This window comes from Phoca vitulina, unplaced genomic scaffold (genome assembly GCF_004348235.1).
Source record: "Phoca vitulina isolate PV1807 unplaced genomic scaffold, GSC_HSeal_1.0 scaffold17, whole genome shotgun sequence".
Classification (NCBI taxonomy): Eukaryota; Metazoa; Chordata; class Mammalia; order Carnivora; family Phocidae; genus Phoca; species Phoca vitulina.
In genome coordinates, this window is record NW_022589720.1 from 26,793,193 (window position 1) to 26,806,409 (window position 13,217).

The window sequence follows — 13,217 nt, forward strand, 5'->3', positions numbered from 1 at the left end:
GTATTTGTTTTGCCAGATGGAGACAATTGAGTGTTTATACAGCTTTTGGTTAAAATTCCATCTTTGTTGCAGAGAGATTATTGTCTGAGGAAACGAATACTTGAGGGAGAACAGGTAGGTGCTGGCGAGGAGAGAAGTATTTTAATTTTAGTTCCTTACATTTGTTCAAGGTCTTATTCAGTGCTTTGGATTTTAAGTCTGATTTTTCTCAAAAAGCCAAACCAAGCCAAACCCTGAAGCCTGTCTTGGAGGCTTAGTGTTGCAGTACTGGTGTGGAAGCGTTCCACATTCCGTGATGGAAGGATTCATTAGGCAGAGGACACTGTTTTTTATTCTCCTCTCATTGCTGCGGTGATTCGGAGGGACTGATTGTAAACCACTGCTCTTGCATCCTGTGGTCTGGTGTCCTAGATGCGAATGTGTTCTTGTGATGCAGGAAAATGGACATGTGTGTGCAGCTGCCATTTGCCTTAGTGAGTTAATATTGCTCCTAGTGGCCACGGGGAGCCAGCTAGTTGCTCTCCTAGAATTTCCAGTGTGGAGGGCTCCCTTCCCCCCTCCCCCCACCCCCCACTGCTGCATACCCCAGTGTTGTGAAAGATGCAAGCTCATCCGATGCTTGAAGATAATGATCTATCCTACCTACTTGTACAGTGTCTCTAGTGAAAGTGTCAATTATAGGTCTAATATCACTGAGTCTAGAACAGTTTTTCCCCAATCGAGCTGAGCATCCAAATCACCCGAAGAGGTTTTTTTTTTTTTTTTTTTTTTAAATTACAGATTTCCGAGCCCCACTTCTGATTACGGAATCAGAATACCTGTCTGCTCCAAGAGGACTCTCCTAGGCTGACAGAATTGGCAACATCGCCTCATGAAGTCATCCTTGGGTCCTACGTGGGGGTGGGAGTGGATGGGAGTACGCGTAACTTGAAGATAGAGGAACTTTTTTCTAACCACTTCAATTGGGTGGGTTGTGGTAGGGAAATAGCTAAAGAAAATCTAGGAGCAACCACATTTTAGTGTTAAGGGCATTGCTTGCTAACCTTTGTTCCTTTGAAGTTTTTTTTCAGTTTGGTCCAGAGATTTCTAACCTGGAATTTTCCTAACTGGAAGGATTAGAGAAGGTAGTGGAGATCGTGTATATATGCATATGTGTGTGTGTGTGTGTGTTGAAATATAGCGCTTTGTTGAAATGTAACTCATTCTTTTCAGTTTACCCACTTGAAGTGTACATTTGAATAGTTTTGATATGTTCAGGTTGTGGAGCCATCGTGACGATAGATTTAGATTTCCTCTCCCCAGAGGAAACCCCGTATTTGTTATAAGTTATTTTTAATACGCAGAGAAGTCTAACGTTCCTCATAAAGCTATACAGGCTAATATCAAGGTCTTTTGATTCAGGCTAGAATTATAGCAGATAGAGGTTAGCTCCTTCTTAGCTTTGATTGAGAGTTACATTATTTTTAAAGGGAAAATGGATTAATAAGCTTGTTTTTTGGACATGGCCTTTCAGTGAGATGGCAACAAGGACATGCATCTCTGCACTGACTGTTGTGTCCTCACTGTTTGACTTGATGTCACATGATGACTGGTGACCAGCAATGGAAGCCCTGTTTCAGTGACTTATGTCTTTTTTTTTTTTTTTTTTTAAGATTTCATTTATTTTAGAGAGAGCACACGAGCAGGGGAAGGGGCAGAGGGAGAGAATCTTCAAGCAGACTCCCTGCTGAGCATGGAGCCCAATATGGGGCTTGGTCTCACGACCCTGAGATCATGAGCTGACCTGAAATCAAGAGTTGGATGCGTAACTGAGCCACCTAGGCGCCCCCAGTGACTTCTTCTGGATCCAGCAGGCAAATATCAGTAAACTGATATTCCTGCTCAGTGGGTAGATGTGCTTTACTCTTGAAATGGGAGTCCTTACAACTTTTCCCATATATGTGTAACCCTTCCCCCTCTTTCTGTACGATCCAGTTTAGGCTGGTGCACAGCTAATTCACCTTCACTGCAGCTCTTTTGAACTAAGTCGTCTTAAGTGGCTTGTCCAAGGACTGCTGTTAGTGTAGCCTAGATTTACTGATAGATGTCACTTGTCCTCAAGATAGGCTGTAGCCCAATCTGGGCTTTGGAAGTTTAGATTTGGGAATTGGAGCTGTGAGATTCCAGCAGACCCAAAGACGGCAAGTCCCTGATTTACCTGTGGGTCATCTTGGGGAAGAGAAGATGCTGGAGCACACAGAACCCAGCATCATGTCGGGGGCAGCTTGCTCCCCATTCGGCGTGACTTCCAGGTATTAGATCCTGCTGTGAATATCAGGAAAACAGTGGCCTAGTACTAATTTTAATTACCTCCCAGTTGTAGTTCTTGTTTCTAAAATTACTACTCTGTAGGTTTCCAGAACCTCTTTACCCTTGACCCCTGTCTCTGTCATCTGGGAGTTGTACCCATGGACCACCCAGCTATCACACACCCAGACCCGTGACTCCAGGAAGACCTTCATTTCACAGCTAATATCTGCCCCTGGGAATTTTTGGAATCAAGTGCTTTATCTACTTAATCTTCTTCAAATAAGAGGTTGCATGTTCTCACTGCCATAATTAAAAAAAAAAAAAAAAAAAGACAAAACCAAAGACAAGCACACAAGAAGAAGCACAACACCCACAAAAACCCCCATGATCGCGAATAAACTTCTTACCCACCATTGCCTAAGCCGTTGTGTTCTACAATGGAAGGGATGCTTGGGTGGTTCCCTCTTGGTGGGCTACACGGTTGGTGGACTATGAAAGCCTTGGCTTCTCTTTTCTCCCTTTCCCGTTACATGGATTGGGCTGCTTTCCTTGGTTGTTGGCACTTCACCCGAAGGTGGAAGGAATTGAATTCAAAGGCTGACTGTCATTTTCATGGAGAACCGGGAACCAGTGGCAGTGTGGGATTATCTGATTATCATTATTTCTACTTGGATTCATCAAAAGGTGGTTTGCTTTGACGTGAAAAAGGGCTCTTGTATAGTCCAGCATGACTTTGACAGTTGGATTCCCCGCCTCATCTACCTCACTTCAAGATTCTCAAGCCTCAATGTGCGAAAGATCCAGCCACGGAGATGCTCCTGTTTCCTGTGGAAACAACGGATATGGGCTAGGATTTTGCATTTAGCAAACTGTCCCCAGGTCCTTCTGATTCAGATTAATAACTAGCAGCCAATGGTGAGAAGGTGTCCGGGAGTTTGCACTTCACTGTTCAGGTACCAGCCCAGCCTGTGGTTAAATACTTGGCAATTAACAAGGTCTAATTATAGCATGTGTGGTTTCCAAGGTAACACAGTCACTCCTGCCCAGGCTGGGAAGATTGAAAAGGACCCTAGTGAGGCTGCAGTAATGGTGTGGCCTCTAGATTAATGTCATCGAAGTGCTGGGTTTTTGCGCTATTTATCCCAAGCCCTGTTCAATGACAACAGCAAAAATGAAAGTAAACGTTAGAATAGAAGCCAGAAAGTCGCTGGATGACTTCTGGAGCCAGGGATGAGGACATGAGGAGGGATGAGGACAGCCATTCAGTTGCTTATATTTTTCCCCCTTTATCGTTTAGTCCAGAATAAGGTGGTGGAGGAACAGGAGATGACCTTGAAAGGCTTTTGAAAACTAATGGCCAGCTATGGTAAACATTGGAGTGCTATTCCTTAGTGTTCAAATGGATCGTACTGTTAAAGTTCATCTGTTCTCACTTTGTCAGGTGAGGATCGAAGTGACATTTATTGAGTGCTTACTGTGTGCTGGGAACTTGCACCTAGATTTTCTTGCCCTTTTGACCCAAATGCAAAGGTTCCACGCTCTGTGATTTTCCAGTTTTTAAGGGTGGAAAAGTTAGTGTGTGTATCATATTTTAGCACAGGATTCTGCTTTTTGGTTTTAGTTTTGAACCTGTAGGGCAATGGGAAAAGCAGTCAACTGAGGGCAGGTTTTCTAACCTCTTTGAGTGAGGTTCCACTGCACCTCTGGAACATGAGGGACTTAGCCTGGATCAACAGTCTTAAACTTTGAAGGGTGACAACCCTTTGCAGAATGGTGAGAACTAGGAACTATCTTACCTGAAAAAAAGTACATATGTATTTTTTTTTAAAAATTACACTCACTCTCCAGGGGACCGGAGACCTCCTCAGGGAGGTGATTTCTTAAGACTTTGCCAGCTTCAGCTCGGAATTGCTGGGTCCCACGAGGACCTTGGAGGTGGGGGAAGGGACCTTTTTTCATTGTTTAGAATGGCTTCCTGCAGATGAGGTATTTGAAGAGGGAGGTTTTTGTTGTTCCTGGCATTTTTTACTAACTGCCCTGTGCGTGCATTTAGGAGGAAAAAAAAAAGAAACCATGCTGAGAAAAATAAATAGGGAATGAATGGCATCTGGAATATGAACTGTTTTCCTTATCATTCTTTACTATTGTGGCCCTTCAAAAGGAGGCGGATGGTATAATTATAACATGAATAGCATGTATAGGAATCCATGCCCCATACAGATACTCTCTTTTGCACCGTGAAACTTGTTCTACTTTTAACATTTGGGAAGTTGGGATAAAATGTAAAGTTTTGGTTAACATGAGAGTGTCAGAAGGTTCTACGGACTATATCATAAGTGGAAATAACATGTTCTTTACCACTTCTTAGCTTCTAATTCCGAACACCTTCCTAACTCAACCCCAATGGCCCATGGCCAAAGAGTTGTAATCTCATCAGGAGGAAATATCTGTAGCGTTTATTTGGAAACCTAAATATTTAATTTTTTGTTTTCCATTCTCTGCTTAGGTGTTGAAAAATCTCTAGAGCTTTGGAAAGCTGAATGGACTAAACATGAAGAGCTTGAAAGCCAAGTTCAGGAAGAGTGACGTAAGTACGCCGTGACTCACCGTCTGTCCCCTCCACTTTCCCTCTCCTGGGGCAGCAGGACAGCTCTCCCCTCCCACCGTGATAAGGCACTGGGTTAATCAACTACAGGAACCAGAAGCACTCTGAACCTCAGCTCTGGGTGGCTTTTGTGAATGGCATGCTCTAGGTTCTTTGCTGTTCGTGTGAATAGCTTTTGAAAATGACTTCTTTAGTCCTGGGTCTGTGCCTTGTAGAGAAAGAAAGCGTCAAATCAAACATCTTAAAGAAAAGAATCGGTAAAAACCTAAGCATTTCTTAAGTCCCCCGAATCTGATTCAGAATGTCATTTTTGGAGGAAGCTAGTCTCATGAGAGTAGTTAAGGAATTACGTATTAGCTTGGTTCATCTTTGGCTTTAGGAAACTTTTTGTTTTTTAACTCTCTGTTAAGGCTTTTGTGGTAAAACAGTATCTCTTGCTGCCTGCACCTTGACTCCCCCTGAATTCCTGGGGTTCTTACTCATTTGTTATCCATCATACAAGATTTTGGATTGGAGGAACCAGTTATGATGTCGGGATTATGAAACAAAGTCTGCCAGAGGAGAAACTGGAGAAAAATAGCATAGCAGGATTATCCACGTGGTATCTTAACGCAGGGTCACCTCCTAAACCCTGCTGGGACTCTAGTCTTGTACTAGCTGCACTCCAGATGTTTTGGGCAGAATTGTTGAATGGGAGAAATTCATGGCAGGATATCAGATGGAAGCCCAGATATGTCAGCCCTCATCCAGGGCTTGCTTGGCTCTCCTTTAACATGAGGTAATTAAAGGTGAACCTGGATTTTATTGTTTTGCCATGAATTAAATGACAGGTTGACACACCCCGTTTTTAAAATAAGTGGAGGCTGCGTCTTTGCCGTATGGCGCACACCTCTTTTGGCTGAAGCTTATCTTTTGAGGCTGCATCATGACATGTAATGTACTGCCCTGATAAGGCCCAGACTAGTCGAGATGCTTGTGGGGTGGTTGCAAATTTTTGTCTCGCTTAGAGGTTAGAGCTAGAAAGGGATATTAGGAAAAAGCTGGGTTTTCACCTTCTCATTCTTGAGGTAAGTTAAGTGGAACTCAGAAAATGTGAAGTGACTTGGCCAGCCACATCCAGTTTGCCTTTGGCCACTGAGAGCCCTGGTCATCTGACTTCCTTAGCCCCTTGTCCCAGCTGCTCCCCTGAGAAACCCCCTTCAGCCTCCCCGTCTGCTGGCCCTATGAGACCCAAGCCGGCAGATCGCCTGTGCCTTTCAGTGAAGAACGAAAAGTCAAGTGGATGGAGAGCGGATATGGGTTTGTATGCCACGTGACCAGGTTAACAATGTCTTTTCCATTCAAAGGGAATTTGGGCAGCTTCCATTTATACAAGCTGAGATTATTTTAGCAAAATTTAATCAGTCTAGAGTTCCGGGATATATGAACAGGGGCAGGGGGGAAATGACAGACACATAAACTTTTGGTTTAAAAAATTAAAAACTGGCAGCAGGAGGGAGGGTGTGGCTGGAATCTAGGTTTTTAAATAAAAATGGAACTATTTCCATGATTTAAAACAACCCAATAACACTATTAAAAGCTGCTGGGATTTGGCAGCAGGAAGACTGTGCTTTCGGAAGTTGGTGCTAAGAGTAGAAATGTTAGAGGAGCAGCTTGGGCACCTGGAGCAAAGGATATTGTTATCACAGGGCCAGACAGTGTCAAATGTCTTTTGATATTTGATCAAAATATCAAATTTTGGGTCTGTTTGTCAGTTTGTTCATCAGCCATGTGATAATAACTAACCATGAGGAAGGATTTACTCTACATCAGGTACTATGTAAAACTCATCATGTGAAATTCATTGAATGTTACCAGAAAACTTACGTGGTAGGTATTACCATTAGACCCATTTTACAGATGGAGAAACGGAGACCTAGGGAGGTATGGTAACTTGTCTGGGTTCTCAGAGCTCTACTTTGTACCATCCGTTTTTCTGCCGTGACAGCCCAATTCCAGAGCACAGGTCTCCTAAAAATTTGGTTGGAGATTTGACTCTGGAAACTGTTGAATCCAGGCAGGAGCTTGGAAGAGGGACTTTGGATCTAGGTTGGTGACCTTGGACAAGTCTCTGACCTTCCTGACCCTCAGGTTCCTCACCTGAGAAGTGAAGAAAATCATGTGAACCTTACGAAGTTGTCATGGAGGTTAAACGTGCTGATGTATGTAAAACACAGCTTACTGGGCGCCTGGGTGGCTCAGTCGTTAAGCGTCTGCCTTCGGCTTGGGTCATTATCCCAGGGTTCTTGGATCGAGCCCCATATCATCGGGCTCCCTGCTAGGCAGGAAGCCTGCTTCTCCCTTTCCCATTCCCCCTGCTTGTGTTCCCTCTCTCGCTCTCTCTCTCTGTCAAATAAATAAAATCTTATAAAAATAAAACACACAGCTTAGGGCCTGGCATTCAGGAGATGCTTGGTAAATATTGATTCCTTTCTCTTAATCCAAAACCCCTGATAAAAAATAGGGTTTGAAAAGTGTCTATGGTCTGGAAGGCAAAATAATCTGGTAACGGTTGCTGCTTCTGAGGGAATCTGGGGTGGGTGGAGGAGGTAGGCTTGCTTTTCAATGTGTGTCTTTTGGTTTGAATTTTTTGGTAATGTAAGTTTAGATACATATCACTTATTATGTGAAAAACAAGTTTTAAAAGGTTTATATTTAGTTAAATGAGCTGAACTGACATTTTCTTTACCTGCAGTGAGTGGTCTCTCTCAAATAACGATCCTAAACCATCAGCCATCAAGTTTTCCTGCTTGTCTTTGTGTGAGGCTGAAGGGAGCAGAGGGAAGAAAGGATTCTTTGTATTTCTGGGAGGTAGGAAAGAAGGGAGACAGCAGATCATGTTCATGCTTTCATAAAGAGAAGGCAGGTGACCCACTGGTATGATCGCATTTCAGCCGGCCTGTTCCTGGGAGGTCTGCAGCCAGATCAGTTTGAGGCCATTGAGAGCAAAACCCAGGAGTGAGAAGGGACAAGAGTGACCCAACGGAGGCCCACGGGGACAGCCTTCAGGTCACTATGCTACTCCAGGATCATCATGTGGATAGAGATTTAATCCAAGTGTCCTTCCTGGACCACTTGACTCAGATGGCTACCAAGTCAAGAGCAGGTTTATGTGAGTATAACAGGGGGATGAGCCCAGTTCTCTGGGCTATGGTTAGATACTGTCATTGTCCAGTTGCTTTAATCCCCATGCATACTTGGGAGCCTGTAATAACCCACAGAGGCCAGAGAGAATTATGGAGCTAAACACTTGCTCTTCAGTGAATGATGTTTTTCATTTGACATGTATAACTTTATTTTGGGCATCCTTAAAGTTGGGTTAGATACTAGAGAGCATAGAGAAGAAGTGTGAGGTATGATTCTTGTCTTGAAAAAGCTCACAAACCAAGATGGGAGGAGAAAAATTACATGCAGGAAATAACCAAGGCAAAATACAAACCATATATAATATAGAGAGTAAAGGGGGCCTTCCATAATGATGATACAACCAGTTGTTAAATTGTAGGGTCTGGATGATTAAAGCTATCAGTTTTCAGAGGGGTTGAGTCAATGGAAATGGGGGAAATTGGGGGAGCTTTACAGAGGTGGAGCTTCTTCCTGGGCCTGGAGGATTTGGAACACTGGTTGGGAGCGCAGGGGAGGGTAATGCTAGGGAGCCAGCCACAGAGAACAGTGGGGAAGCTCCATTTCAAAAACTTGCCCTTGACATGCAAAACAGTCATACTTCAAGAGCCCAGGAGAGAGCCCATGGCATGGCTGAGTCTTTTAATAAAAACACTATAAATTTTCACTCTCGTTTTTAAAAATGGATATGCTTGACTTTTATGCTTATAAAATGAGCACAGTTTTAAATCCTCATTATTTATATCTTTTATGACTAGAGTTTGAAAGTGGCTTCTTTACCTCTTTAAATTTTGCAGCAACCAGTACGTGGTTCCACATGGAAAAACGAGCTGTCATCATGAGAAATGAGGCCAAGAAGGTTGGGATTTCCCTTTGTTAATAAAATGCTCAGGCTTCTGGAATTTCTTTGTAAATGCCAATTTTTAGTGCCTTGAGTGAAATGGGTGGAGGCTGAGGGATGGGAAATGGGGTTGAAAGATCTTTGTAACAAATCTTGAGAAATGCCTCTCCAACATGATTGAGGCCTTCAAAGTTTACATTGTGGGTGTGTGTTTAATTTTATGAAAGATTTGTTCCCAATTATGTTTTTCACTGTAATAGGGAAGCAGCGGACATTCCATTTAAAAAAAAAAAATCAAGGCAGCCAGTTCAAAATGGCTGGCTCCATGAGATATTAAATTGGTAGTATTTTTTTTTAGGTAGCAGCTACTAAGGATTGCAGCTTTCAGCCAAAGAAATGCACACACACCGTGAATCTTGAGGAACCAGACACATCCTGCTCAGACAGGAGTTTGAATTTGTTGCCCGTTGAGAGAACTGTTCCTATGAAGGTCGATAATCCACATCTCTGCCAAGGTTCCCCCCCCCACCCCCAGGAGTTTTTGGTCATTTATAAGGTGTTACGGATGCCCGAATCTCCTTCCCCCACCACACACACACAAAATGGGAATATTTAAAATCCAAGTCTCTCTGTTGACAGAAGAACCTTGGCCAAATCTGTTGTAAAGCTAACCCTCTTTTTTTTAGTAGACATAATGTCAAAATACATCGGAGATGACCTTTTTGGGTGGAGGTATGAGACTCTGGTAAACTTCTGGAAGAGAAATTCGGTCAAGTTTGTGTCCTACTACGTATTTTCCAGGTCTTGTCAGTCCTGAGTGGGGAATCTGCCTGCTGCCCCATTTCACCTTGTTGCCTAGGGTTGCCATAAACACACACCCAGTGGCTTGAACAACTGAAACGTATCACCTCCCAGTTCTGGAGGCTACAAGTTTGAGCTCAGGGTGTCAGCGGGGCTGGTTCCTGGGAGGGCTGTGAAGGCAAATCTGTTCCAAGCCTCTCCGGGCTTCTTGTGGTTTTCTGGCAATCACTGGCTTATAGATGCATCACCTGACCTCCACCTTCCTCTTCACATGGCGCTCGCTCTGTATGCGTGTCTCAGTGTCCAGATTTCCCCTTTTTATAAGGACGTGGTTCTGTTGGATTAGGGCCCATCCAAATGACCTCGGTTTAACTTGATTCCCTACCTCTGTAAAGACCCCATCTCCAGATCGGGTCCTATTCTGAGGTGCCTCAGATTTCAGCTTACCAGTTCTGGTGGGGAGTTAGGGAAGTGGGGGGCAATGGAACACAATTCAACCCAGAGCATACCTCCTTGCTTTTCCATCTAAGAGAAGTTTCTCCGAAGTTTTGCTGCCCCACCCCGCCTCTCCCAGCATGCATGCTCATGACTTTAGTGCCACCGTTTCTTGTGGACTATTTTCAGTGTCTGATAGAGGGAGGCCAGACTATCCCATTTTTTTGAATCTGCCTAACACAGAACATGAATTACAAGAGTAAACATGTATGGATCGCTGACCTACTACAGCAGAAATGAGAAGAGCTCTCCTTTATTGAATGCTTGCTACATGCCAGTCGCTGTGCCAAGCCCTTCACCTGCTCTTTATCGGGTGATGCTTACCAAACTTTTTCCAGTAAAGACCATTGTTGTTATAACATTTTACAGAGGAAGAAATTAAGGCGAAGGGAAGTTAAGTAGCTTGCCCAAAGTCACACATTAGATGAATGGCAAAGAGCTCTGAACCCCGGTTTTTCTTGCCGCCCACGCTAGGGCTGTCGGCCGCTGCACACACTTGCGGACCTGGGGCATTCTCCTTCCTAAATTCCAAAGCTTGAACCTGCATGAGATAAATTCTGCTCTGTTGCGCTAAGCACAAAGACCCAGGCAGTGACTTTGCATCCTACGAACGCTGTCTACAGTGGCCCAGCTCACCAACATTAGCGGCATTCCCGTGGCGGGGGAGGATCTGGGAAAATCTTGGGTTGCTTGTTTCCTGGGAGGCAAATACACTTCGGCCTTGACTTTTAAAGCAAGAGAGAACAGATGCTACTTCTGCTCTTCTACTGGAGCTGATAAAAATGTCTATATCTCAAAACAAAACAGGTCGATTTCTAAATAGAGCCTCATTGCTGGCTACCTGGCTCACAGCTTCCTTCTAGCTCCCCCAGACTATTAACTCCAGGAAATCTTGGTTAAACCTGATCCATCCCAGATGCAGCTGGAGACGATTATGAAACTCAGAACCTGGCTCCTAAACTTGGGGAAATCTGAGAGTCTACATAAGTAGGGAATCATGTAGGTTATTACTTCTTATCACTGTATTCTGAGTTAATTACCTGATCATTTGGAACTCTTGCTGACCTCGATGTTGTTTGTGTGCCGAATTCTCGTATGGAACCTCTCCTTGGGAGTGAACTAGGAATTACTTCTGGATTCATCCTGTGGTGCTTTTCAGTTGAGTTTCCACCCAAAGATCTTTGCTGTATAGAGGTGGCTATCTTCACTTATACGGCACTCGGTGTCCGCATTAGCTACAGGCCCAACATATCTGTAAAGATGAGGCCACTACCCTTGACTCTCCTTTTGTTTGAGTCCCTGCCTCCTTTTAAACAAGGAAAGTCCGCATATTGTGATCCACTTGATTGCCCAATTCTTAGGGTGGTTTTTATTGTGTTAATGAAAAATGTTTTTAACTTTTTGGGAAGTAATGTCCGAAAGGAATTGATTTTTATTTTCTTGGGAGGCCAAATGATCTGATGGTCTCCACCTCCTGCTTTTTCCCCTGGGCTGTCCCATAGGCTGGGGAACGAAGAGATTTAGAATGTGGGACAAGAACAAGAAAAAATCTGAGGAACTACATGTTCTCCTTGGATGGATTTATTCTGAGATGTATTTTCCAATGCCGACAGTGTTGCTATGGCAGCTTTTCAAACTGGGGCTACTCTTCTGGTGGGTTTTTCATAGGAGTCAGTGTGAATTCGTGGAGCTCTCCATTCTTTGAAGGGTTGTTTCATAACTGAAGCTCCAGAGTCCTTCTGTGAGATCCAGTGGACATTTACGAGGATATGGGATAAGCTGTTTTAACAAAATGCCCTGAAATCAAATGGGTTAGAAGTTGTTTTCTTAGTTTCAAGGACTGCAGGGTCAGCAGGATAACTGTGCTCCATAGATTCATCCAGGGACCCAGATCTTCCTATGATGTCCTTTTCCTACTCTCCAGAGCGACACTGTACGTTGCAGTAGTCAATGTGTGGCTCGTGACCATTTGAGAGGTGGCTAGTCCAAATTGAGATATGCTGTGACTATAAAATACACACCAGACTTCAAAGGCTTAGCACCAGAAGAAGAATGTAAAATATATCCTTAATTTTTTTCTTAATTCTACAACCAAAGTGCTAATATTCTGGACATATTGGATTAACTAAACATATTAACATTCATTTCACTTCCTTTTTATTTTTTAAATATGGCTCCCAGAAACTTGAAAAGTCTTGCATTAATAATTCTTCTGGACAGCGCTGGTCTAGGGTGTGCTGTTCATGTTGCGTATTTTTCTGGCTCCTTAAGACTTGAATAGCGTGAGAGTAGAGCGCAAGCATTTTCCTTTTTAAAGGCTGTGACCCTGAAGGGGCACAAATCCTTGCCCTCACATGGAGCCGACTGGAGCTTAGTCACATGTCCCTGCCTAGCTGCAAGGGAGACAGGGAACCTTTCCTCTAGCCGGCAGCCACAAAACCAGCTAAGTCCAGAGAGGTGAGTGGAAGGGACACTGGAGAAGATGAACTCAGTGATATGGTTGAGTTGCCTCCCCCCAACCAAAAAAAAAAAAAAAAAGATATATCAAAGTCCTACCCTCCAGTACTTCAGAATGTGACCTTTTTGGAAATAGGATCTTTACAGAGGTAATCAAATTATTTTTTAAAAAATGAGATCATTAGGGTAGGCTGTAATCCAGTATGACTGGCGTCCTTATAAAAAGCAGAAATTTGGACACAGAGACAGACATGTACAGAGGGAAAACTGGGAAGGACACCGGGAGTACACCATGTGAATATGGAGGCAGGGAGGCGGATGATGCATCTAAAAGCCAAGGAATGCTGGAGATTGGCAGCAAACCACCTGAAGTGAGGAGAGAGCATGAACAGCCCTCAGAAGGAACCAGTCCTGCTGACACCTTGATGTCTGGCCTCCAGAACACAAGACAATACATTGCTGCTGTCTCAGCCATCCAGTTTGGGGTACTCTTGTGGCAGCCCTAGAAAACAAATCTCGGCCACAGGCAGTTTCCACGGTGAACCTCGTTTGGGAGTTGGATGAGAA

At 43.8% G+C, this 13,217-nt stretch overlaps 1 protein-coding gene across 6 annotated transcripts in view; it reads left to right on the forward strand.

Moving 5' to 3' along the window:
• Positions 1-13,217, forward strand: part of RAI14 (retinoic acid induced 14) — a 138,733-nt gene that overhangs the window by 17,984 nt on the left and 107,532 nt on the right. For 5 of the 6 annotated variants that reach the window (XM_032415134.1, XM_032415137.1, XM_032415139.1 and 2 more), the window contains exon 2: positions 4,796-4,876. In XM_032415134.1, coding sequence (XP_032271025.1) covers positions 4,841-4,876 — 36 coding nt within the window. In that variant the 5' untranslated portion in view covers positions 4,796-4,840. Of the gene's footprint in view, positions 1-2,590; positions 3,731-4,795; positions 4,877-13,217 lie in introns of those variants that run through there. The other variant, XM_032415136.1, reaches the window with a different exon arrangement.